Genomic DNA, 26,988 nt, shown 5'->3' on the forward strand with positions numbered 1-26,988 from the left:
CTCTCTCCCTCTCTCTTTCTCTCTCACCAGTCTTATGAGAAACTCCCATGGGCTGTTTGTCTGGTGCTTGCTCTTGCCAGCTCATGCCCTCTGTTGAGGACTCACTTTTTAAATCCTTCCTATTGTGAATGGAATGTGAAACGCTCCCTGCCAAATAGTCTGTCATTATTATGTGCTACATTCTGCATGCTAAATTAGTTGCCAGACATGAGGATCCATCCTTTACCGGGCATGGAAGGATTAAGCAAACATTAACAAAACAAAATCTATTTAAAAAGTTAGAAATAGGATGTCGCATCTTCTTCCTCAATGATGTAGCCTAGCACAATTAATGCAGGCGAGCTATAAACTCAGAATATCGAATATCACTACAAATGCATACATATGTTAATGACGATACAATTAAATACAATTGGATTTAAAAGTTGATAATGTTTATGGGTGAAATCTATGTTAATTACTTTAACGGGCAAGTCCGCTCGTCTAAACGTCGGTCAAAGTGCGTGCAGAGATGACAGTTCGAGGCGGTGCTTTATTGGACTATACTAGAGGGATAGTGCAGAGTCGGGCGTGGGAGCCAGTCAATCTTTCCTTCCCTCTAAACAGTTGAAACATTTTTTGCGGCCACACAGCTTGCTTCGCCGCCTTCAACAAGCAACATTTTTAAAACGTGTATTCAACCACCCTGCAATCAAGGGAATATAAGGCTTTTCAGCAACAGCTCAACAGTTTTAAAGGACTGCGGACAACTGTCGTCGCGAAATAGAAGGTATGGTAGGAGAGGCTACTCATTAAAGCCCTGTCCGAAAGTCACTATGCTGAACGATGAAGTTCAATGGAATCGTGGGATTGTCCGTTCACAACTTTGTAAAAGCCGACATATTATGCGCTGATGAATTAGCCAAATCCAATTTCGATTGTTTACGAAATAGGACCTCGCTTCGTCCAGTTTTGCCTCTAGAAAAAAATGCCTTTATTTGAATTGAAATTATTTTTAATTTACTGCATGAACTAGCCTATATAGGTATCATTGCGTTTAGTCGGAAATTTCGAGAATGAATTATTTAGTTGTACAATGATGAATTGACACATTGATGTACAACCAGTAATTGACTTATTTAACTATTCTCAATGCAACTATGATGTGATTCTCAATACAATCGTTTTTTAGGGAAATGTATTGCATCTCGTAAATGCTGTGGACGTTTTTAAATTGCAAGTAAAACAGCTTTCCAACACAAAGCTCAGTTCATGTCCTTAAGTTGTTCCTATGAGCTGCTTAGTTACCTTGCATTTCACGGGGTGCCTTGTGACTATATCTTACTTGGAATGTGTCGACTCAGAACCTACAGTATGGCTTGAACATATCAAGGACCCCTGGGTCTGTGCAGTGCAGTGGTATTATCCCATGGTTCTAATATAACCATGTGGATATGCTTGCTTCTAATTTTAGAGAGCAGTGATATTTTGTTACTTCTAAACCTCAGATTGCTTTATTTTCATTGTCTACTTTCATTTATGCATGAAGCCCCAAGAGTAACTTGCAGCCTTTTTGTTTGTAGTATAAAGACAGGAAAGACTGGTCTCATTCTCAGGTCAATGTGGAACTGACTACTGAACCTGAGATACAGAGCCACGTGTGTTATCCCAGGTAAACAGGTGGAAACGCATTCCTGGACAATCTGTAGGTTAATAAACAAACTGTCTATCTTTATTCCACTGGAATCAGGTCAACCTGGGTGGTGGTCTTCCCTCTGTCTGTATAGCTGCAGAAGTCAAACAAGGGAATCAATAGTGTGTGGTGGTGAGGCCAACTGATCTATTGTTACTGTGTACTCTGTGTATAGTAGGACAGGCCCTGTAAACAAGGGTGAATTTATAGAACTTATTCCATATTCAAATATTATGAGCCTCTATGACTTTGCTCTATCGGGGATCTTTCTCTGTGATAGAGTTGCTTGTGAATGAACAATAATGAGGACCATTGGTAAATTTTGTGGGTGATCTTCCTAATTTTGCTATATTACATTTAAATGGGTCATCTAAAAGTGCAGAATGTATAACTTGTTCTGTTCCCTGGTTTTGTTCTGCAGAAGACGTGCTGTGCCTTATATTAGTCCTTTTAACATGTGTCATTGCCAGGGCTCACACTGTGAAAGTAATGAGGCTGCTTGGTGAAAGGGTGCACCCTCACAAGTCCAGACGAGTCTGTTTCTGCAGTCAATCCACCAGTGTTGTGCAAAAAAACCTTAGCTGACTGTTGCATAAGTTCTACCTTCGTATCAGGAGGATTTCAATGGGCTATGTTGTCATTTTTTTGCCAAGCAAACGAGAAAGCGAGCCTCCCTTACCATTTCCAGAAGTAAGTGCTTCATGTAGTGATGGGCTGATTTACACATTTGAATTATGTCTGACATTATACATTTTGACTCACTTCAGGAGGTTTTAGTGTACTACCTTGGACAATTGTATTCTGTGATAAAGGCTAGCCTTCATTTCCCCTTATAAAAGATACAGGAAAGAGATACACTGCAGGAGAGCCAGAGTAGTTAAAAGCAAGTGATTTAGCTGTTTTTAGAAAGTTGCACTCTTGCAGTTTACTCCTTTGAGCAAGCAGTCCATTTATAGAGAGGGGTATTCTCTTGTTCATGAGATGAGTCACAGTAGCATCTGAATGTGGAATGCAACTTAGACTGTGGTCTCTATTTTGAAGGCCAACCAAGCAAAGCAGTGTGGGAGTGGGTGGTGCAAGAAGGGAAACCTCACAGTGGCTAGCTGGGCTCCCCTCATACATCTCTGCCTTCTGCCTCCACTCTTGTCAACGCCCATGGCAATCCTCTGACGAAAAGGGAAACACTTTCCATAGCAACAAAACATGCCCCCACCCTTACTAACTTGATGTGCAGTAATCTCAGCACATGTCAGAGAAGATAAAAAACGTTATTGTCTGTTAGTGAAAGAGGAAAACTATCCAAGCTACTTGAGGCAGACTGTTAAAAAAAACGCATCTTGTTTTCCGACCACAACTTCAGAAAGTCAAGGGGTTGCTTGAAAAAGTGTTAAGAAAACAGCACATTTCTTTAGCACAAGGCGAGGGTGAATAACAGCTTGCACAAATATCAACAGCCTTGGAAAAAGGTCACCCCCAATCATGCTAGTGTTGTATAAAGATCAATTAGGCTTTCCTCATACATATGTTGAATTTTACGTAACTTGGGAGACGGTGCAATTATATACATGTACTGTATATTAAACTGTAACTCAGAGGTTAAATTCTGTATATGGAATACCCTTTCAGAGCAGGGTAAGATTGAAATCTGACAGCTGGCCACTTGTACTGGAGAGAGAGGCTGCGGAGACCCAAATCCTTCATTATTTTGTTTTGGACCTGCCGAGGCAAAGACTGTTGTACTGTTTTACATCCCTTCTTTTACCGGGATCACTTTATGCCAGTCATACAAGCAGAACCGTGTCTCTATGGTTGTGTGTATTATAGGGCCAGGGAAAGCATATGGGTACTACCGGACTATTTCTGTTTGACCTCCATTGCTTTTTAGCAGTCCTTGTTCTGTCTGGTAGTGATTTCCACTCTGCATGTGAACATTGTGTATGCAAATAGTTATCTGATCAGGAAGTGGAGAATCAGATTACTCAGATGGCTTGAAATCATTGTGACAAGGATGATGATGGTGTTGATGGTGTTCCCTCTCTTATGAGGGAGCACATACATGCTCGTGTCAGCATGTTGCTGTAAAGGACAGGGAAGGTTAACTATTAAAGAACATGTCTAAGTAATTGAATAATCCCTTTTGTAGTTTATACCATATGTAGGGTATTGAAATTGTGGACAGGGTATGTTCAAAAGGAAGATGGCAAGGGACCCAGTTTATGCATTATTATATGCATTATCTTACGTTATGAGGATGGATCACTGATTCTATTTTGAAGTATGCCATCGCTTCATTCCCCTCTCTATACCCTCCACAATTGCCACTTTGCTGTCAATTCTGCTGGCTGCCACCTGATTGGCTGCATAAACAAAACTGCTAGGCAACGCTGCTAACCTTTTGAGGGAATTAAGTGGGGACAGCGTGACCCTTTGTTAGCACAAGGAGAAGAGAGTTGGTTGCTTCACATGGAAAGAGTGGTCTATTTTTTCGTTTTCGTTTGACATTTAGGTATTCTGTACCAGTCTTCTATATCCTGTTCTTCTGACACTCACCACTGTAAAATACACTGGGGTCTATATTTCAGACCTATAGACATTTAATTTAAATGGGAAAGGAAATATATATATATAAAGAAAGCCTAAGCACTGCTATGTAAAATGGTCTTGCTTATGGGACTTAAATTTAAATTAAATAAATAGATTTCTAGGCTGGAATTTTTTAAAGATTGCAGCGAATAGGATAGAGTCTGAATTGTTTTAGAAATAAGGGGTTAATGTTAATGACTTTGTCCTACAGGCAAAAAGAAATCTGGGCTAGCCTAATCATTTAATTCACTAAATATTTGAAAAAAGGCTTTGGGTGCAAGAACCTCTAGAGACATAGAATCTAGGGTGCTTGTGGCCTGATATCAATAGAGTTTATATGTGGGCTAAATTTACATAGCATAGGACAGTTCACAGTATGATGGTTAGAGGTGTGAGTTGCTTAAAGTTGTTACTTGCTGCACCACATAATGTACAGTTCCAGAGAATAAGATTACATTGCAGGAAGTGTGTTTGGTCTGTGTTGCTTATCCTTGCAAAAAATGTTTTGTTAAATACTGAGATGGTAAGAGAGCCAAGCTCATAGCATGTGCCCCAATCCTCAAGACTTGTTTGTCTTGAGGGAACGGTTTTAAGGTTCAGGCTATTTGCAAATTAGAATGTGACCAGTGTTGACCATGTTGTTTCTAGATGTAAACCTTATAGCTTCAGAGCTTTTCCTAACTAGATTTACCGCTGTTGTGATTTTTACTGTCCCATTTTGTATACAAATGCTAGTCTTCTGATTAATGTTGCTATCTTCTGCTCACAAGTCTGACGCTTTATCCCACAATTTCACACTACATACTGATGTATGCTCTCTCTCTCTGTTTCTCTCTCTTCCTCCGCCCCCTCTCTCTCTATCTCTCTCTCTTTCTCGCCCATGCACAGGCAGTTAGTGCAGACGCAGGCACCATGTCCGCCCCCACAGACCCAGAGGTGAAGGAGCTGAACCCAGTCGACTTCATCCAGCTTCAGCAGTACATCGACTGTGAGTACAGACAGCCAGCTTCCTCAGTGCTTCACCTCTTCCATTTCCACCCACACACACACGCTCTTATGTACTTGGAAGAGGTGACTGTCTCTCTAAAGTATTTGCAAATGTAGCAACACCCACACTGTGTACCTTGATAGACCTTGATTCAGACAAACTGTGAATACATGCATACACATTATCTTGATGAAAGGGTGCATGTTTTAACTCCTAAGAGACGCTTAAACATCGCATTTCACATGTGTGTGAAGGTTAAATATACCAGCAGTTTTCAATCTATTGAGTCTGGCTGTGTTTTGGTTCGAGTGGGAATGTGAAGTGTGCCGTGAGTGTGTGTGTGACCTTTGTGTCTCTTCTCCCAGACTGCAGACTGAAGGTTAAAGATGTGCTAAGGGAATTTGATGCAGATGGCAGATTGGCACAGCACAGACACGGAGAGGTGAGAGGAAATCATAGCCAGGTCTATTGACCACGTAAGTCATCTGCTCTCTCCCTCTCTTAGTGAGTTTGGACACTGAAGGCTACGTCACTAGATTGGATTACTAAACACTACGAAATAAACACGTCACTTGAGTGGGGTCTTTATAAGCATTAATTGCACATTTTATGAGTAATACCTCAATGGGATTTACTACAGAATTCAAAACCATCTTAATTACACATTTTCAATTATCTATTTAGCATTTTTTTAAACAAACATTAAATTATATTTTGTATATATTTTACAACAAACCACAAGATTATGTACTGTAAACGTAGGTATACATTATATTTCCTCACACTAAAGGGCACACATTAAGTAGACAAATCAGACTCTTAAGTCTGCCAGCTAAAGTTGCAAATGGAAATTGCCTCTTGATTTTGCAAATGCAGCAAGGTGCTTTTGAAGGATATGCTGGAAACCCCCATGCAGTGTAAGCCAATAATAAGTGGCTTTAAAAACGGACCCTTAAATAATGTGGACATCAGCAGTTGGGGTTGCCAACTAATTACATAATAAAACCATGGAGAACAAACTCTTGGAAAACTATAGCAAAGGTAATGAAATAGTGACACAAGGCAGTTTACTCTAGGACATCAGTATACTGACACTGTTGAAAAAGCTTTAATTTTTCTTTTCAGAACCAGGAAATGAACAGGGTGACAACACGCATAGTTAGAGAGACATAATAAATGCCTGGCTTTCAGAGCATCCTTTTTCTCACAGGCAGGCATTTGGGCCCTGAGGTCGGACTGTGCCTTGCATTATCGTTATTTATTTATAGGGCAGCTTTGCAGTGTTTCAACCACACAAATGAATCCATTTACATTTTAGAAATAATCTCAGTACTACTCTCACTGGTCTATGTGTCTGACCTTCCAGGACTGATAGTGACAATATGATCTCTCTCATATCTGTTCCAGTGCATCAACAAGGAAGGTTTCAGACTATTTCTGAAAACCTACCTGGAGGTCGACGACTTCCCTGCAGACCTCTGCCAGCGCCTCTTCTGCTCTTTCCAGAACTCTGAACCAGAACAGGAGGGCAGCACTAGTCAGTTGGTGGTCCCTAGACCAACCTTACTATTCTTAGACAGCCATGTCCCTACTTAAATATCTACAGTATCAAAGCTCACAACATGACGTGTGTATGCTGGATGTATATTGATCCCAGAATCTTCTCTCGTAGAAGAGGTCTTTCTCAAGGACGTTTCGTGTTACTTCTCTCTTTTGGAGGATGGCCAGCCTCGAGACAAGCTGGAGTGTAAGTCCTGACTGGGTTCCCCTCTGCTGCAGTAACACACTGCAGTATTCTGTCACACCTCTGTATGATGGATCGTTCCTTCACAATTTTTTCTCTTTCTTTTCAGTTGCTTTCAAACTGTATGACAGAGATGGCAACGGAGTTCTTGACAGCTCCGTAAGTAACTGCACTAAAAGAGTTATTGTCAACACAAGATAAATGCCAGTGGCACCTCAGTGCTTACTCTGTCTGTCTGTTCTTGTTGTCTGTTGATGCAGGAGGTGGATCGCATCATTGCTCAGATGATGCATGCTGCGGATTACCTTGGCTGGGATGTGTCAGAGCTGCAGCCGGTAAGATACACACATTGCCTTCTGTGTTTTGCCAAAGGGGAATCACCATAGCTTTCCTCCATGCTACAAGGAGTTGCTGCGCACACATCTCCACAGGCATGGGGGTGTGTGGGGGTTTTACAGACAACTGGTATTTTATGTTCAGCCCCAGTGTTGAAGTCTGGGAAATGTAAATGAATTGGGAGCTAAATATACACTGTTGTTTGTGCAGGTGCTGAAGGACATGATGACGGCCATTGATGCCGACAGCAGTGGAACAGTGTCTCTGGAGGAATGGGTAGAAGGGGGGATGAACAATGTGCCTTTGCTCGTACTGCTAGGGTTGAAGGTTGGTCCATCCATCTTTGCATCCCCTTATTGTGTCACTGGGTTTCCTGTCACATCACTGGGAGAAAAAGATCTATAGCATTCCGTTGTATAAAGTGTGGCTGTGGTTTTTAAAACACTTGATATGTGTAATGTGTTCAAACCTCTGCACATCTCTCGTATTCTCTCTTTATAAAGATCTCTCTCACTCACTCTCTTGTTCACTCTGTCTCTGCTGCTCTAGATGTTTCTGCTGACACAGGGTAGCAGGCATTGGACACCACCTCATGGCATACACCCTCACATAAACACAATCTCTGCATCTGACTGATTCACTACAATGTTTACTTTACCATAATGGTTACCTCAGCTACAGTATTTAAACCCCACCTAGAAAAGAATCTGTAACCTTTAGACTGCAACAAACCCACGGCTTTGTGAAATAAATAATCTGGGGGGCCACTCCTATCACCTCATTGCTATCGGTGTGTGTGGTTCATAGTCATGAGCAAGTACCATTTAAATATTGCAGATAATGGGGTTATGACCTGCTAACTATGTTTAGCTCTCAAACTGACTCACTGTGTAGCTGACCACGAACGGCATCTCTCTCAACCTTCTAGCCTTTACAAAATATTTTGGGGACTCCCCCCCCCCATGCTATTTTCAGCCACCAAAGAGAAGTGCAGGCTCTCACACATTCATTTTGAATCTCTGTGCTACATGTTTAGTACGCTCACTAAAAGCATGGGTCAATCAGTCAGTATTTGTGAAAGTATTTTTTCTGTAATATGGATAAGAGCATCTGCCACATTAGATTCAGAGTAACCTTGTAATCCTATGTAGCACACATAGGATTAGTGTGACATGGTATTCATGATTTTGTGTGGTGAGTTATTAATAGGGTCGCAATATTATTATTCAAGACTCGGATCTGTTCTGAGCTGTCTGTCCGAGTCACAGCGGTGATGAGATGAAAGGACTATGAAGTCCATTGGACACGCCAATCTATCACTGTCGTTTATGAGGGTTGCACAGGCAGGGCTTAATGGTATTGCAACAAACCGCTTCAGAAAACATCCATGACTTCCTGCTTTTCAAATGAGCCACTATGAACCACAAAGATTTGAGCGCACGCACTCATCTTCTACCCCACACTTCTCTCTCAGATGACCCAGAAGGATGGCCAGCATCTATGGAGGATGAAGCATTTCAACAAGCCTGTTTACTGCAATGTGTGTCAGAGCATGTTGCTGGGACTGATGAAACAGGGGCTCTGCTGTTCCTGTGAGTGCTGGATCTCTCCACCAGAGGGCGATACTGTCTTCATTTTTCCTTTTCACTCTATCATCATGCTGATGCACTGACAACTTCAATTTGGCAGTATTCTAGTTGAATTCACCTGTCAAATGTAGAATAGATAACACAAAAATGGCTAGTAGATAAACAATGTTTTTCTTGTGTTTTATTTGGTGCAGGCTGCAAATACACTGTGCATGGACGCTGTGCCAACAGAAACCCTGCTCCTTGCACCAGGACCTACGTCAAATCGAAGAAAGAGACAGGGGTAAGCCTGATTCTTGAAAGTACTTCTATTGACAAAGTCTTTCAGTCCTGTACACTGTCCCATATAATTACATGGTGTCACAGGTTCCAGCCCATGACTGGGTCAGTGGGAATTGTGACTCTGGGAAGTGTGACAAGTGCCAGAAGAAGATCAAGAGCTATCAGAGCTTGACAGGGAAGCACTGTGTCTGGTGTCATGCCATGGTAAGTAAAGAGGGGGTAAAGAAAGATAGGTTTCAGTTCTGGTTATTTTCCATTCAGTGAAGCTGTTTGCAGCCATTTATTTAGTCCTTGTGTTTTTACAGACATTGTGACCTGATCATTTATGGTTCTCTAGTTATTAGTCTATTCGAGTCCTTCTAGGTTTACATTATTAGGGGAAACTCCCAACCCTGACCCAAACCCTTGTGTTGCATCATCTTTGTGTTCCAGCGCCATGACGAATGTGCATCTCAGGAGCCGTCAGAATGTAACTGTGGCCCACTGAGAGATCACATCCTCCCACCCTGGGCCATTTACCCCATTATAAAGGTAGGCCAGAAGGATCATGTTGCTGTAAAGATCTGAACCTACTCATTTCTTCCAAGGCTGTTCTCACCTAAGAGGCCTATGCCAGATTGAATAAGAAGAAACTTGATAATTTTCATTTTCTTGCATAAAATGTTCATGGGTTGTAATATTTCCACTGATGTGACCAACATCCAGTTTTGTTTGGAAAAAGTAACATAGTGGATCATATAATCTCCTGTCTGTGTCTTCCTGCCAACTCACTCTGCCACCTCTTTGCTCACCACCTTAGGAGAGACAAAACAGCCTGAAAAATGACTGCTCGGGGTCAACTGAGGACAGTGACCACAACACCACTCCCGATGGACAGGTGCTCCAGGTACTGGCCTGTACTGATAGGCCCGTTCCCTGTCACTTATCTAGTAGCCTGCTTTTAATTTGAGCTTTTTGAGCTCTGGGTAACATTTAATATCTGTGAACAGATCAACCCTGTTCCAGACACTCACCCTCTTCTAGTGTTTGTGAATCCTAAAAGTGGAGGCAAGCAAGGAGAAAGGTGAGGCTTTGTGTGATTAAGAAGAAGAATTATTTGATTATATTACAAAGAAATGGTAAGTGCTGGATTTATTAAATCAGATTTTTGTTATTTCAGGGTGCTGCGTAAATTTCAGTATTTGCTGAATCCACGGCAGGTATACAACCTGTCAAATGGTGGACCTGGACCAGGGTATGTTATCAGTTCAAAGGGTTAGGGTTATAGTGCTCTCTGTACACAGGACTGAGTTACCTTTATGTCCTGCATAGCTATAGCTGTGTTCATCTGTATTTTCAGGCTATCCTTCTTCAGAAATCTCACAGATTATAGGATATTGGTTTGTGGAGGGGATGGCACTGTCGGCTGGATCCTTGATGCAATAGGTGGGGCAACACATGTCCAAATCTATGTGCAAACAACAATTGCTTCCTGTTGTTAGATGGTACTGAAATCTATCCCTCTTTGGTCTAAACAGACAAAGCCAATCTTCATGTGCGCCCACCTGTGGCTGTATTACCCCTGGGTACAGGAAATGATCTGGCACGTTGCCTTCGATGGGGAGGAGGTAAGAGTTATGATGCCCATCAGATGTACAGAATTGATGTCTACAGCTTTAGAATGCACCATCTTTGGATGTTGGTTTGAGCTCATGTGTATGTATGTGAACATCTCTGAAGGGTATGATGGTTCAGTTCTGAGTCGGATCCTGAAGGATATCGAGGGGAGTTCCCTGGTGCTCATGGATCGCTGGAGCATACAGGTGATCACAGAGGACAATCAGGAGAAAGGAGACCCCGTGCCTTACGAGATCATCAACAATTATTTCTCCATTGGAGTGGTAAGTATTCAACAAAGATGGCAGATATTTAGATCATCATCTTTTTACGCTAAGCTGGTTGCTTTAATATCAACTTCACAGAGAGTGCCTTCTATTCACAGGATGCCTCCATCGCCCACCGATTCCACACCATGAGGGAGAAACATCCCCAGAAGTTCAACAGCAGGTGCAGTTATCCTGCGTGACTTTATCCTGTTTCAAGATGGCCTTGCATAATCCCATTTTTTTAAGATTGATTAAATTGTTTATGGTTCCAGAATGAAGAACAAACTATGGTATTTTGAGTTTGCCACCTCAGAGACGATCTCTGCGTCTTGCAAGAAATTGAACGAGTGTGTCACAATTGAGGTCAGTGCTTCTTATCAGCACACAGAGGTACAGCCTCTAAACCTCTTACTCTGATCACCAGAATAACTTGCACTCCACCTTCTACATTCTAACAGTATCACTTAACCTTATAGTTTTGTGTTTTCATCATCATGTCTCCTAATATTCTGCCTGTCATGATGTTGCTCGCTTCCCAGTGCAGTGGCACTCAATTGAACCTTAGTGGACTGTCTATGGAGGGGGTTGCTGTCCTCAACATTCCCAGCATGCATGGTGGCTCCAATCTGTGGGGCGAGGCAAAAAAGAGTGAGAGCAAAGAGTTTATGAGCCAGGAGCTGCCTGAGGTGATTGTTGATCCCGATGCCCTGAAAGTGAGCTCGCAAGGTATGGTGAAGATAACTTGCTATAACATGCTATGGTTTCTCATCATAAATAGTGATTGCTTTTGTTGAAAACATGAAAACCATAGAAAAAAAACCAGACCCATTTTGTCTAATGCTCAGTGCTCTCCCATATGCCAGATCTCAGTGACAAGCGGATGGAGGTTGTGGGCCTCGAGGGAGCCATTGAGATGGGCCGAATATACACTGGACTCAAGAGTGCTGTGAGACTAGCAAAAACATCCCAGATAACCATTAGGTGAGCATTTGAGACTTGTACAGACAACTAACCTCCTCAGATAATCATGAATAAATTGACATGCTCACCCTTTTGAGCTGGAAATAAGCTCCCTGAGCTGAAGAGAGGTATGTAGCGCCCCAGTCACACATCCTAACGTGTCCAGCACTAAAGGTGACAGTTTTATTGTTATGTTAAGGTGTTATAGTATGTCTCATGATCTGAGGCATTTAAATGTAAATCAACTCTTTTTTTGACCATGCACCACTTTTCTGCTTTTCCATCAGTCCCAGTTCCTCTGGTATTGCACAATTATAACTATATAATGAGGCTTATTTACACTCTCTCAGGACTAACAAAGCACTACCAATGCAGATTGATGGTGAGCCTTGGATGCAGCCACCTTGCACGGTGAGTGCGCTAAGAAAGAAAATTAGCGTCTTACCTTTTCCAAATTGCACTCAACTCATTTGATAGTTCATATATCACATGCCTTTCTGAAGTGATCAATTGTAACATATTTTTTTGATTTTCTGTAGATTCACATCACTCACAAGAATCAAGCCAGTATGCTGATGGCTCCCCAGGCCAAATCATCTAGCTTCTTCACTTACAAGTAGAATACTGCCTGCCTGCTCCAACAGTGACTTATATACTTGTAGACTTTATAGTATGCACTTGTTTTACATTTAAATAAGGATTTAAACAGCCTAATTTGTGAATTACGAATGTATATAATAGTTATGTGAGGCGTTGAGTAATCAAGGTATTTCCGATGAAGGACTCACAAGCTGAACGTACCAAGTTATGTGGTATACCTCTCATAAGAAGCCTTTATAGGATGTATTTTGTTTAAAGTGTGACCAAAACAGGTTGAACAAACTTTCTTAAAACTTGACACATTGCTTGTTCTGCCTTAGTGCAAGGTAATATTATCGAAATCTTGCTTGAAAACTACTACTGTTGTAGTGTAGACTATTATAATAACAATTTACATGTAGTCATTTAGCAGACGCTCTTATCCAGAGCGATATGTTAAGATAAAATCAATTGGATGTGCCTTTGTCTTTTTGCTCTGCAATATTAATCTTATGTGTTCTAGAGGAACTAATAGGACAGATGTAGAAGAGATAATAGAAAATGTTGTTGTTTTATTTTCTTAAAAACAGCTGTGGCACTCCAGATCAGTCATGCTCTTGCTGATTTCCAACATAGTTTATGTTTAAACTACATCCTGATTACGAAGCTACTTTTATTTGGATAATTGTCCATAGTTTTACTATATTGTGGACAAATGTATTGAAAGATTGTGCAATTGTAGATCATTGAGAGATAATAGTTATAAATTGTTATTTGACACAGTATGACGTTCTTGATGTGCTTGCTTCTAAAATGACTTGTGCATTTGAGATGATGTAACTATTACGTGTGTGTACAGAGAGTAACTTGCATCTTTGTTCTCAAATTACCACACTGCTGTTTTAATTAAAAGACTGAGTGAAAAATGTAACTGTATTTAGTGACATTATGGATTTGAAATTACCTCAAACAAATCGAATTTATCTGATTGGATGCTTGCTAGTCATATCATTTCAAATGTAATCTTACAAATGTTAATATATTTCAAGACTATGTCTTTGAGATTTTAATAAAAAATAGATTCAACACACTGTTTATTTAATTTATGAATAACCAACTAACAAAAAACATTATACTTTTCAGTCTTACCCAAAAGCAGCCCATGCACGTAACACCTTTGATCACAAGAGGGCACAATTCGTTAAGCAGTACAGACCATTGCCATAAAATTCAGTTTCTGTTATCTTTGTATTCTGATTCCCACTTTTCCAACAATGATGAAAGTGTGCTACACATTGTTACATTTTTGGCTCGTCTATAGGACCACATCCTTTTGAAATTCCTGAAAAATATTTGAATATGAATCTATAGGCTACATGTATATAATAAATGACCCATGTTTCAGTTAACGATCTGCCAAAACAAGTCACGTGTCCACCTAGTGATGATCATAGTACTTTCGTTGTCTCTGACTTTGGAAAGTACTTTTGTACTTAGAGCACCTTTTGGAGTTTAAACTCGGCAACTGACATTTACGTGCACCATTTCCCATGCTGTCCTTAACTTTAAACAAATGACACAAGGCAAGTAGCCTACGTTGGTCCACCAATTGTGTTGCATTACAAACTCCGCCTCCAGCCTATTCAGAAGAAGTCCCTTGTGAAATTGAGGTTTCACGATTGCTGTTCAGAACAGTATCTATGCAGAAGGGTTGCGGTCGTGCTTGTGAAAGGAACATCATTTTACAAGTTTAGACTCAAATTTCTCTCTTCATCGGAACGCACATGAAACGAAGAATATGACGTTCCGCAGACTGAAAAAAGTCAATTCCAATGACCCCGAGAGTGGACCATCATGCCAAGACAGTGCTGAAATCTACTTTGCTTCATCTAAATCCGACAGTTGTAAAACTAAGGATTTACCATCTAATGCCTCGGACGTGTATAATTACAAAACGTTGGCGTATTCTGGTGGGACGTTACCCAGGAATTTCAGAAGGGTATGTTGACTATTGGTCTGTCCACGTGTTAAAAACTTGCACCAGTTGTAAATGAATCAGTTCTTTTGGAGTTTCAAACGTTTGGTGTAGCTAGGCTAGTTCATCCTAGTAGGCTACGAATCTATAATCTCACATCATTGAAAATGACTGTTAATTGCGCATTGACTTTGGGTTTCCTACAGTAAACAATCCCAAATGTATTATTCTCTACTAGTCATCCTGCGTACAGATGCAATTAATTCGGGCAAAAATAATGTCTGGAGTCCATTAATAGGGTTGGCCAATGAAAGTATCTTTCGGTAGAAGCCGTTTAATCAAAAACACAGTGGAAAATGAGTATGAGTAGTGTTAGTTTTTATCAGATTAGCTCTTAAACGCTGTTTTGATCGGTAAATATTAATCGAACAACCTATGTTAACTGTTTGATAACGTAAGTATCCACAAGGGTCATATTTTACAGCATTAAAGTAAACTATTGCAAAGCTGTTTTGTTTTTTTACCAACTCCTTAAGGAAAATAGTCACAAATGTCACGATTCTCTATTTGGTGAACACACACAAACGTTGTCCACGGTGCCTTCATCAGTGAACAAAAAGTTCAATTGAGGAGAAGTAGTTTCAACGGGTTTGTTGAAAGATTTTGCAAACTACTTTGTGTAATGGCTTAAACCTAACCATCACCTTTTATTTTGGATGGCTGGTTGTACCACAGCACTTGTCCCATCCATCGGGTAACTGTACAAGTTAAGCTCGTCCACCCCTGCTTGTGTCCCACGTCAGCTGGAGTGTGAGGGCAACAACAGGGCATTGTGAGGGAGCTCCAGTGAGACCTGCTCCAGCCACCCCGTTTGGTCTCTCAGGATTTTGGGAATAAATGAAGTCATTGAGAGGGACTCAGGACAATTCTTTAAGTGTTGGGAAAATAAAGAAAGTAACATTTTACAACCCTGGAAGGATGTGGCACAGAGTGCCCTTTCACAGCAGCCACACTTGGAATCATTGAGATAGAACAGAGGTGAATTGATTACAGTCAGAAACGTTTCGTGAGGTAGTATGATATGCTTTTAACTTACATCGTCACTGGGTGGGTCCCCCATTTGGCTATGGGGTTTTCCTCAAAGCAGGCATTGTGGCAAGAGGCCCAGTTGGTGCCCATAAGTCATATTTGTACAAAGAGCAAAACCTGTTCAAACTCGTTTTTTTGTAATTATTATAAAACATGGGAATCACTAGATGACTTGAAACAAAGCTTGGAATGCAAAACTTCCATGTGACAGGGAAGGCAGCCAGACACACATTTCTAGTTTTAGACTAAATGTTTTCTAGCACAAGGTTTCACTCGGTATCTTAAAAATACAAACACAAACCCTACACACACGTGCCAAGTGCAAGATCTGAGGGTGTGAACTTCCTTACTTCAGGCATGGTGTACATAGTAGGGAAACCCATGTCATGCTCTGTGGTTGTTGAATGAATCATGGAGACGTGTTCTGGTTAAGTGATTTGTGTGTTGTTTCGTTTCCCTCACAGGGTGGCGGTCTTCAGAAATGGAAGCCCCTCACACAGTCAGAGCCAGAACCACAGAGGTATGTCTTTCACACCTTATGAACCCTGTCGTCTTACTCTGTCACGGTTCTTCTCTCAACACAAGTTTGATGTAAATCATGCCCAAATGATGAATGTTATCAAGAGTTATATGTTATTCTGCAGCCAATTGGTTCTGCTATCACATGGATTTCATTAAGGTAGTTATATAGGAATTCAGCATGAACAATAACCATTTGTACTTCTGGCCATTGACTATTTATGATATACTGGAGTTTTATGAATTTACCATGTGTTGTGATATTAAGGATGCTATCATGGCGTCTTTCCATCCTCCCTGACCCTTGTACATTTGACCTTTGTCATGACGTAAAGAGACTACTGGTCACAAACAAGGGCTTGTCAGGACTTGTTAACAGTCATGTAATTTAGATCAAGACCATGGAGGCAAGAGAGAGTTGGCATATGTATTCAGTCAACATCCTGTTGGGCAGCCATCTGCTTTTCATGCTTGTGTACATTGTGCCGGTCAGAGATTTTGTCTTAAGATATTGCATTTACATTTACATTTAGTCATTTAGCAGACGCTCTTATCCAGAGCGACTTACAGTAAGTACAGGGACATTCCCCCGAGGCAAGTAGGGTGAAGTGCCTTGCCCAAGGACACAACGTCAGTTGGCGTGACCGGGAATCGAACTGGCAACCTTTGGATTACTAGCCCGACTCCCTCACCGCTCAGCCAACTGACTCCCACCTATTGATCACATATTGATTTAATTGTGGACCCCCCCCTCTTTTTCTTCTTATTTTTAATCTTCACTTTAGGAAGGTAGTGGTCCTGGAGAAAAATGAAGAAGAGACATTTGGATTTGAGATCCAGGTAAGAGCATTAGAATGTATGGCTAATAAGGTTATTGGTCCACCATGTTCCTGATCCAAATCTGAAAAATATACAGAAATACCTCAATTGATGTGCTTAGAAGATCGTCTATTTTTTAAATGCTCCTTTTGCGTATTTGTCTTATGATTTTAAGAGGACAGTCGTTCTCTCTGAGTCTATTTAAAAAGCAATACGGTTGTGAAAAATCTTCTCATGCCTGCCGAGTTAGACCTGCTCTGCTCTTCCCCCTCGGGACATGCTGGGCCCTCAGACATCTGCACTGTTCACCACTGTATCTCTCCATCTCCCTTCTGTGTCTCCCTGGAGCGCTTCCTTACAATATACTATTGTGTGTATTAGATAATTCTACAAAAGCCATAGCTCATTGGTGCATTGAACCAAGCTATTGTGCTTAAACACCTATTGCAGTTGAATTCAGTTTAAGATGGCCTCTCCGATGTAAAATACAACATTTCAGGACGTTGAGAATAAATATTGCGCTACAAGTTCACAAAAGAGCCTTATTCTGGGAAGCACTGACTCTATATCTTAATCCAATGCTCTGGGTACAAATCCTTGTCCGGCCATTTCCTGCATGTCTTCCCTTCTCTCTCTTCCTGCTTTCCTGTCTCTCTCTCCCAACTGTTCTATGAATAAATAAAGCCGAAAAGAAGACAAAACATATCTTTAAAATACAATTTATTGTACCTTTTTATGTCAGATAGATGCTTCTATTTTTGGTTGGATAGAGGTCCCCTCCTTTCCTGTCTTGCCTAGTCCTACAGGAAGTGAAATTATCAGGGCATGGTGTGACAGTTGTGAGGGGTGGCTATTGAATCCTCTGCTTTTTTCCCTCTCTTTCTCCCTCTTTGACATTACCAGTACTGTGGCTTAGTGGATAATGTCAGTAGCCAACATGTAAATGCAGAAGGATTTGCATACCCTGACTGGCTGACACCTAATGATCTTTGGCAACACTTTCAATTAAAGTTACACAAACTACCCTGTAACTACATAACAATACTTATAGTAACAATGTTGTTGTTGTTACTAAGGAACAGCTATGCAGTTACTATTTAATTATGGTTTATCGGTCATTATACAAGTAAAACCTGGTATGGGGAAGGGTGGGCTTTCCACTGGCTGTTAATACTGATCTTGTTTTGGTAATACAATGTTCACCTGTCCTTTTGTATAACCCCTCACAGCCCTACCCCATGCTGTGACTTCTTACACTTCTGTAAAAGCCTATAACACTAAAACTGAATAGTATTTAATGACATAGCAATTCCTATATTCCTACAATGGTTTTGCTATAGGTGCAATGTAGTTACCAGGTAGTTAATGGAACCTTAATGTCAAGTGTTGTCCAATATTTATTGGGCAGAGGTCAGATATTTTTGATGTTTGTAATTGAGGAAGTCAATAGAATGCTCAATGCTTTGTACAACTTTATATGAAGTGGTATGGTCAATGCATGAAAGATTATCAATTTCAGATTAAGTAGACTAAGTTGGAGACGTGAAAATGTTTTCATCTGACAGGTTCAACATTGAAAGCCTTGTTGAGAAAACCTCGGGCCAAATATTAAATTTACAAAACAAAATTGAAATGGTGTTTGAACTGATCTACTTGATATAGGGAAGTGTGTTGATGGTGGTGTGTGAGATTTGCCTCAGAGAACCTGCCACGCATGTGAAATGAGGAAGTAAGATTCAAATGTGACACACAATGTTTCAGCCGTTTAAGCTGTTGGAAAACAGAATAGAAACACTTTTTATGACGGTGGTAAATCAAGCAGGACGTTGTCCTATTGTTCTAGCCAAATGAGTTGATAAAGCTCCTGGAAGAGCCTGTTACAACAGTATTTTTATGTGGTAGATATTGAAAGCAACATGCATTCGTTTGTGATTAACCAGATAGGTTTTGCATGTGAACACAAGGTTAGTAGAATGATGTTATCCTGCTTCCTTCTCAGTCGTCGTCTCTGGAGGTTGTTGTCTGTGTTGCATGGCTGTCTCTGCTTCAGTTATCTAGGGGCTGTCTCACAGTCCTTGTGCGCAATTCAGTCCATGGTTATCACATTTGTTCAGTAACACAAACATTCATCACAAATGATGAAACCCCTACTAGCTGTGTAACAAGGTCAGGACCCACTAGTCTTGACCCCCATTATAGAAGCAACTTCAGCAGCAGCAACTTAGTGAAAAGGAACCAAAAAAAGCAGTACTTAAATACTTGTCCTCTATGTTTTCTTCCAGACATATGGACTGCACCACCAGGACCAGAACTCAGTGGAGATGTGCACGTTTGTGTGCAAGGTCCATGATGATAGTCCCGCCCAGCAAGCTGGACTTAAAGTTGGTAAGTAAAACATCAGTTTGTTTTGCACTGATGTTTATTTTCCTGCATTAAACAGCAGACTGAAATAACTGGATCCCACTGAAAATAGACACTCAGGGAAACCAGGATGACAGGTGGTTTTGTTCGGCCCCACCCCTTTTTGTTTGCCAGCCTGGCAGGCAGGCTATGTCAACAACTATACATATGAGTTTCGGCCTGTTGTTTTGGGAAGTACACATATGACAGTGTGCCTATTCATTTTCAAGTCAACAAACACTTGACTACTTTAACAAAACACAACCGTCAACTCCCCTCCCCCAACCCCTGGAAACTTAGTCAACAGTGACTTGACCATTTCCATCAGTTCAGTTTCACTTCCTACATTCCCCTCATGCTCAGCTTATTGTTCTATGTGTCTTTTTTCTAAAACGGATGACTTCATCCCTGTGAGGATGGAAGGCGGTGATTCTTGAAAGAGCACCAGTCCATTGTTTCACAGCCTGACAGAAAGGCAACCAAAAAATTTCTGAATTCTTGCCTCACAAACCATCTGAAACAAATGAACATGCACCCCATACATTTATTTAGAGAGAGACTGACCACAAATTGCCAATTAAAGATAGTAGCTATGTTTACTAGACACACAGATGTGAGTGGTTCTAGTCACTAAAGATAGATGAACACATGTGTTCAGGCTGTCTAGAATGGGTAGAGCAGCTTGTTATGGCCCGTCCGATGACCACACAGGGTTTGGAGCGTGTGCTTCACACATGGGCTGATCAAGCTTCCTTTATGAGGAGGACTGGCACACCAAGTGCTAGAGATCCTCAGCATGTACCTTAGCACCAGTCGCATGGTGAAGCCCTGGGGCTGCAGGGCACATCAATGCATGCTGTTTGGTCTGCTAGCACAATGTTAACATGCTTGTTTGTGTGCTCAGGGGACACAATTGCAAGTGTGAACAAGGCTACTGTGGAAGGATTTCGACACAAGGAGATAGTCCAACTTATCAGGGCATGTGGCAACACAATAAGGTAAGCTGTCACCACCATAGTCTGAGGGCCCAACAGCATAGTCCCAGGATGCTCCTGGGACTATTTATCTTTAAATTCAGTGATCTTCAACCCTGGTCCTTGGGGCCCACTGACGTAAGTGTTTTAGATGTTTCCTTGCTCTAACACACCTGATTCAAATAAATGGCTCGTTATCAAGCTCTGCAGAAGTTGGATAATCATGATTCATTTTAATCTGGTGTGGGAGCTGGGAAACATCTTAAACATTAGTGAGACCAGGGTTGAAGAATACTGATTTCATGGAAAGAGCTAGAAGTTTGTATGCATCGAATGTTGAATTGGCAGCTCACATCCACTCCTACCCTAGTCTCTCCTTTCCCTCTCGATCTCACAGTTTTACTACTAGGATAATATTAGAACAAGGTCCCATTTATAAACTTTGAAGATGACTGCTCAGGCAGTGAACTTACCCACATTAAGGAACTAGAACATGCTTCCTGTCTCACCACTGACTCCATCACGTTATTGCCACCACTAGTGAGGATAAACCGGCTTGTTAACTAAGAACATTCAGCAAAATATCAGCCCTATATAACCACCAGATCCTCTCATGCGTATGTCAGTCAAGACACGGTAGAGTAGCTAACTGTAAATGTAATATGTTTTTAAGTCTTTCTGCTGCTAGTAAATGGTTTAGACTTGATTCAATTATGTTGGGGTAAGAGGGTCCCAACATAAGGCAAGAGCCTTATGTTGGTTGTTGAAAAGTCCTAACATTACTCTTATCAGCCCTTGTGCCTTCCTGTGTTATTCTCCCTGACGGCATGGCTGTTTGTCTCTTCTAGGCTGGAGACCGTGTACAGTGACTCTATCCGCAAAGCCGAACTGGAAGCCCGCTTGCAGTATCTGAAGGTGATTGTTTTCCCTGTTATGCCCTGCTCTTGTCCAGACAGCGCAGACTACGTAACTGCTGTCTGGGTAAAGTGATTCTGTGTGGCGGTATAACCAAAACAAGGAAAGAAACAGCCCTCCCACCATGCTGAATGCTAGATTTAGACCAATCACCACCTGTTTCCCTAAACCCCCACCTGTCTCAGCTGTAGCGGCTGCTGTTTCCAGCATGCTTTCTGCTGGGTTCAGCACTGAGACCCCCGGCACAAGTGGCTCCATTCTCACTCTTAACTGTTGAAAGTTAGCTTTTTAGTGAAGTGTCTCAAGTGAGAAGACTTTCCTCAAGATGACAGCAACTGTCCCCAACCTAGTCCATCATTGCACCATAAGCGATCATTGTGACAAGAACATTACTGCCTTGTCAATCATTCTGTTTCATGGTTTTATCCAGCAAATGTCTAACGTTGGTTTGACTTTGATTTGTTTTTATTAGCAAACCCTTCATGAGAAATGGGACGAATACAGATCACTGATGATGCAGGAGCAGAGGCTGGTTCACGGTAAGTCAGACCCTTGGGCGTGAACAGATATGTGCTCTCAAGGGCATAATAAAGATATGACATGTTTTAAAAAGAAATGGAACAAAACCAGGTGATTCTAACAGTTCCTTATGTCCTGCAGGGATAGTGATGAGCGATGCGTCTGTCTATGAGTCCCTGGAGTCAGCAGGAGTGTATGGGAGTCTGGGAGCCCCCAGCCCCGCTGCCATGCGAGCTCTCCGCTGCACTGGCAGCACCAGTAGCAGCGCCAGCCACCTGAGTGCCGCCACAGACGCCACGGATGACCCCCTCTATCAGACTTGCCTGTACCAGGGCGGTGAAGGCCACACCGATGACGCCGCCAACAACAACACGGAGGAGCAGAAGCAGAAGGAGCTCCCCCCTCAGAGGCGCCTGATCCGGCCCGCCAGCGAGCTCTTCACCTCGGCCAAGACCCACCTGACTCGCAGCGCCAGCACACGCAGCTACCTGCGAGGCCCTTCTTCCTCCTCGACATCCACAGGGCCAGGAGAGAAGCAGGGAGGGTTCGGTGCTCTGCAAAGGAAACCCAAGCAGAAGAGCTTCCGCCGGCGTCTTCTCAAGTTTATCCCTGGCCTCAACCGAGCGCTGGAGGAAGAGGAGAGCAAGTTCTGAGGGAGGAGTGGAACTGCAAACCCAAAGACCTGCTTGAACAGACCCAAAGACTTGACGTTGACTATCAGATCGAACTCTAAATCCAAAGATTCCAAAAAAGTGCCAAAGAGTATGAGAACAAATGTTACACAGTGATATTGCTCTATAATTGATCGGTTTGGAACTAATAGTTCTGAAGTCCAACAATTGTCTTATGGGGTTTCACCCTTATCGTACATACCGTTGTTAATGTTTCTATATTGTTATGTAAGTTATTTATTTATTTTGAGTCATGTACAGAATTGAAGGATTTTTTTGTGTATTTTGTTTTGTCGAGGTGTTGAAATGCCTTTTGAGAGTAATTTTGTAAGAAACAAACCTGATACTAGTTTTTTGTACTTATACAGATTGTTCCTTTGTTGTCTAGCCAAAACATTTAAAATAAATGTGTGCCATTTGATGCCTTTCTTAAATAGCTTCTTTAAATCTAAAACTGATGCTGGCTTTGTCCACTAAAATACAAAGTAACTGGAAACTACAGCTGTTTCAGAGTCTGCTGCTGCCCTTTCATGCATTGGTTAGTTAACTAATTGCGAAAACCAACATATCACTCAAATCAATGAAGCCGGTATGTGTTTTTGTCTCACAAGGCTCCTAATTATGTTCTTCATTTACAGCTCTTTACGGTTAAAAAGTTTATTGCCTCCAGGATGGAGATGAATGTAGTAGGGGGAGAGATTGGTCATGATGTGGTGTTTCTACATTCCCCTGATTCTTAGACTGTGGTTGTCAGGGGCATCCAGAAAGAAGCCTCTTGTATTTGGCCTGACACAGTTAGTTGTTTGGTGAGAATACACAGGAATGTGAGGAAAAAGGCCTGGCATTCCAAACCCAACCGCCTTCTTTCAGTTTTTGCAGGCAACTGCTGAACCCTCCTGCTCCATGTTCCCACATTCCCATGTTGGGGTTTCAGATGACTGGGGGGGTGCAGGAGGGGTGAGTGTGCCATGGAGCTTTTCATTCCAGGGTCACAGCTGACCAATGAGGTCATGGTGGTCACTCTCACTCTGCACTCTAATCCCTTTTGTCCTCTGCCATTCATTCACAGTTGCATCACGACTGCTGATGTTGGTGTGCAATGGTATCTCAGCCATGTGTTAGGCCAGGCCCACTCAAAGCCCCCCTACCTCACCCCCCGTTGTCGTGAGGGAGGTGGGGTGCCATGTAATCTGATGTAAGGGATTGTTACGCAAGTTTGGTGACGCTCAAATATATTTAAGGGAGAATGGGCCTTTCACATAGTATGAATGCATAATGAAAGGGGTAATTAGACAGGATGGTGACGACTCAACCATGATGCTGAATGGGCCGTCTCACCAAAACAAAGAGCATGCAGTTGGTGCAGGGCAATTAACACAGCGGGAGGTTGGACTGGGGAGCTGGTCTGAGGATGAGCAGGAGTTTGTATATCAACCCACTCTTCTCTCTTTTAAACTCAAAAGTGTTTGTTTGTGCTCTGAAGTGGCAGTTAAAAAAAAGTTTTGAGTCAGACTGTGTTCCTTATTTAGTTATGTCTGTCCAACAATGACTCACTGTTGTCCTGGAAACCTCAGTTCTGTTTGAACATTGGCCACATGTCTACTGTTGAACAAGCGGATGTTATATAGTCAAACAGAAAATATTGCTTCATAAACCTGGAGACAGCAGCACCAGAGAAATGGAAGAAACCGTTTCAAACCACACTTATCAGACAAAGAATTGTGTTGATAAGATGTTAACTCTAAAAAGGAAGTTGGTAAACATCCTTGGCAACAGTTTAGCCACTGTACTGCTGCAACTGAGACAAAAGTTATTTGACAGGCCGGACGAGCGTAGCGGGTGTCATGTTCAGACTTGGTGCCTACAGCCAAATAGACATTCGTTCAAAATGGGCAGATGCTCCTCTGGCTGGTCGCTGAGTGAAGCCCAGTGGTCTGCTCATGTGATCCCATGCATAGAAAAGGCTCATGTTGAGACTTTCATAGGTGGAGACAGATACTTAACAACGTAACCTTTTTGCTAACTTGAAAACAAACTTTGAAAGTTTAGTGTAGGTGGCTGGTACAAAGTGTTTAGACTTTGTGGTTGTGTCTGTCTTAGAATTCAGAGATGAGGCTTGCGTGGGTTACCATGTAGGCAGACAGGATGTGGGTGATGATTGGGCCAGATATCCACCCTCTGGATTACACAATAAAAAATGTAGATAACATGCATTGTGGTTGTGTTCATGGGATGAAGAAAGAAACTAAAAGTGAGTGAGTACATGAGAATAAGAAGGAAGACAAGAATACAAAAAGGATGGATAAAGAAGTACCTTGCTTGAATAAACTTTTGTGATTGGCAGCTTGGAAGCTGAAGGCTTTTGTAGGGTTTTGGAGATTGGACCTTTCTGTTAGGAGTTGTTTGCGTTGATCACCTTTTGTGGCTCTCATTCAAATAGATGGAGAGCGGCGGAGTAAATGATTATCTAAACACATAGACACACACACGGACAGACACCCACACTCACAGTTTCCCACCCAGTGGTGTGACAGGTGTGAATGTTACTCTATATGATTATTTCCCTGTGCCGTTCAACAGTTATCCAGGCTTGACTGTTGAGCTGATCTCTGAGATTAAGTCCTAGAAGAAACGCAACAGCTGCAAGTCGTCCAGTTTAAACCCAATCAGCAGAGAGGGAATCCATATGTTATTCAGTAAACTGAATTTATGATAACATTGTAGAGTAAACTTGATGAACTAGAAGTTTGACCTTTGAATGAGTTGGCTACTTCCAAAATTCAGTCACTTTCAGTAGGAAGTACAATCTATTGTTACATTCAGGTTCCTCTTTTACATAGTTTATTAATGCTTGCTTAAAGGAGTAGTGGGTGTTGGGGCCAAACTGCCATTGTCTCACCTCAAGAAGTGTGCCACATCTCACCAGAGATTGTATGATATTAATGACATTGATAAACCTAATTGTTTTGCTTGGAATTTGACTGTGTTTGCACCTGGTGTCTTTTTAAATATGTAGATGAATGCTACACCAGAGGCCCTTTGCATGATGTGCAACTGCTGTGGTCATTAGTAACAAGGTAGACATAGTCAAATACTATCCCAGCAATGACCTCAAGACACTGTGCATTGTCCACCAAATTTCAAAGAGAAAAAAAGTTCTAACTTACAATAACAGGAAATAATTGAAAGGAGAAACATCTTACAGAACTGGACATACTTTGTAAATCTAAAGGAACACTACATGCAAATGTATTCACATTTGTGTCAAGGAAATGTAAAATTGAAGATAACTAGTGTTGTGTTTCACTTAAATTTATACAATGACATACATCATTTTCATAGAAATTCTCTCATTGAAAGTTAATGTGCTATTGTCGTGTAAAGTTTCACTTGCGCTCAGCATACTTTGTCTCAATGAAACAAAAAGAAACGTGGAGATCTGAGGAGGTTTGGCTGTATCTTAAAGACTACAGCTAGAGACAGAAGAAAGGAAGCAACAAACAGTAACCATTTCCTGTCTGCAGTGGGAGGAAGTGATAGGGCTCAAGCCGTTCTGGACTACAGTTCATTACAGGGGATGTTGAACAAATAATATGAATTCAATACAGTACAGCACAGCACAGCCAGCTCCACACTTCTCAATCTCAGAGACTGGAAACAAGAGCGTCTGTGTGTCAGGAACACTGTGTTACAGGCTGCTGCTCTGTTTGTCCATGAGGAGAAAGGATGTTGACTCACCAGGGTTTTCCAAGAGCCAACTTCCGGAGAGCAGAAAAGAGTATGGAGCCCCAAGATACTGTACTGTGCGCTTTCAATTAGAGGTCATTTTATCCAGGCTTGCAACTGTAGTCATCTGTTTGCATATCGCTTGAATGTGAAATAGGTAACAGTCTTCCACAATACAATAATATTCTGCTCATTGCAGTAGTAAATATTGCAGGAAATAAATCTTAAATTATTATTACAGTAAAGTCTGCTCATCCGTACTGTGGGTACATAGGTACTATCTACATGGGTAGTTGTGGAGGGGGTCAGGGGGGGCCAGTGCCCTAGTGACAACAAGCTTGGATCCCCTTCTGGCTCCCCTAAATGTAGAGTCTGATTGTGCATTTTCCAGAATTATATGTGCATTTTATATTGCTCACAACAAAAATTGCATTTCTGATATTAGCTGATATTAGGACAGCCCATGCCATCATATTAGCAAGAGGAATGAGTCATCTGTCATAGTAAATAACTTCAACTTCAACATCTCTGATCCCAGAATGTTGTGACAAGATAATGACGACAGTGAAAGTCAGATTCGGAACTAAAGAAGTGATGCAATTACTAACGTTGTTCATGCATTCAGATTATGAACAACTGTCACAAGAGAAAAGGAGATGTGACTGATGTCTGGCTGATGTGGGAGGACTGCTGCTGTCACTGTTATATTCATTAGGTTTCAGATCCTGTGATCGTTATCTGTGACCTCAGAGCGTGTAAAGGTCACATGCACTGTTCTAATTA

General features: G+C 41.6%; 2 protein-coding genes across 2 annotated transcripts; both read left to right on the forward strand.

The window, feature by feature from the left end:
* The first annotated feature begins 578 nt into the window (after nt 1–578).
* Nucleotides 579–13,674, forward strand: dgkaa (diacylglycerol kinase, alpha a). Its single transcript, XM_067239939.1, has 24 exons — nt 579–769; nt 5,144–5,243; nt 5,609–5,685; nt 6,651–6,780; nt 6,916–6,990; nt 7,097–7,146; nt 7,248–7,322; nt 7,534–7,650; nt 8,798–8,915; nt 9,107–9,195; nt 9,279–9,398; nt 9,627–9,725; nt 9,994–10,080; nt 10,184–10,257; nt 10,354–10,428; nt 10,534–10,619; nt 10,712–10,801; nt 10,914–11,074; nt 11,176–11,240; nt 11,332–11,422; nt 11,599–11,785; nt 11,923–12,040; nt 12,370–12,430; nt 12,559–13,674. The coding sequence occupies exons 2-24, from the start codon at nt 5,168–5,170 to the stop codon at nt 12,637–12,639; spliced, it is 2,202 nt and encodes a 733-aa protein (XP_067096040.1). The 5' UTR covers nt 579–769; nt 5,144–5,167; the 3' UTR covers nt 12,640–13,674.
* Nucleotides 13,675–14,305: 631 nt separating this feature from the next.
* On the forward strand, nt 14,306–22,900 carry tamalin (trafficking regulator and scaffold protein tamalin). The gene is made up of 8 exons (XM_067240104.1): nt 14,306–14,597; nt 16,127–16,182; nt 16,967–17,021; nt 19,283–19,385; nt 20,305–20,398; nt 21,223–21,289; nt 21,762–21,828; nt 21,950–22,900. The coding sequence occupies exons 1-8, from the start codon at nt 14,397–14,399 to the stop codon at nt 22,459–22,461; spliced, it is 1,155 nt and encodes a 384-aa protein (XP_067096205.1). The 5' UTR covers nt 14,306–14,396; the 3' UTR covers nt 22,462–22,900.
* The last annotated feature ends 4,088 nt before the right edge of the window (nt 22,901–26,988 follow it).

Source organism: Osmerus mordax, chromosome 7, assembly GCF_038355195.1.
Source record: "Osmerus mordax isolate fOsmMor3 chromosome 7, fOsmMor3.pri, whole genome shotgun sequence".
Lineage (NCBI taxonomy): Eukaryota > Metazoa > Chordata > Actinopteri > Osmeriformes > Osmeridae > Osmerus > Osmerus mordax.

Excerpts from the sequence above, each read along its gene's own strand:
- dgkaa (XM_067239939.1), top strand. The coding sequence starts at position 5,168 with ATGTCCGCCCCCACAGACCCAGAGGTGAAGGAGCTGAACCCAGTCGAC. Across the intron at positions 9,196-9,278 it reads AATCGAAGAAAGAGACAGGG|GTTCCAGCCCATGACTGGGT; the intron begins GTAAGCCTGATT and ends ATGGTGTCACAG. Across the intron at positions 10,081-10,183 it reads CCGATGGACAGGTGCTCCAG|ATCAACCCTGTTCCAGACAC; the intron begins GTACTGGCCTGT and ends ATCTGTGAACAG.
- tamalin (XM_067240104.1), top strand. The coding sequence starts at position 14,397 with ATGACGTTCCGCAGACTGAAAAAAGTCAATTCCAATGACCCCGAGAGT. Across the intron at positions 14,598-16,126 it reads TACCCAGGAATTTCAGAAGG|GGTGGCGGTCTTCAGAAATG; the intron begins GTATGTTGACTA and ends TTTCCCTCACAG. Across the intron at positions 21,829-21,949 it reads GGAGCAGAGGCTGGTTCACG|GGATAGTGATGAGCGATGCG; the intron begins GTAAGTCAGACC and ends TATGTCCTGCAG.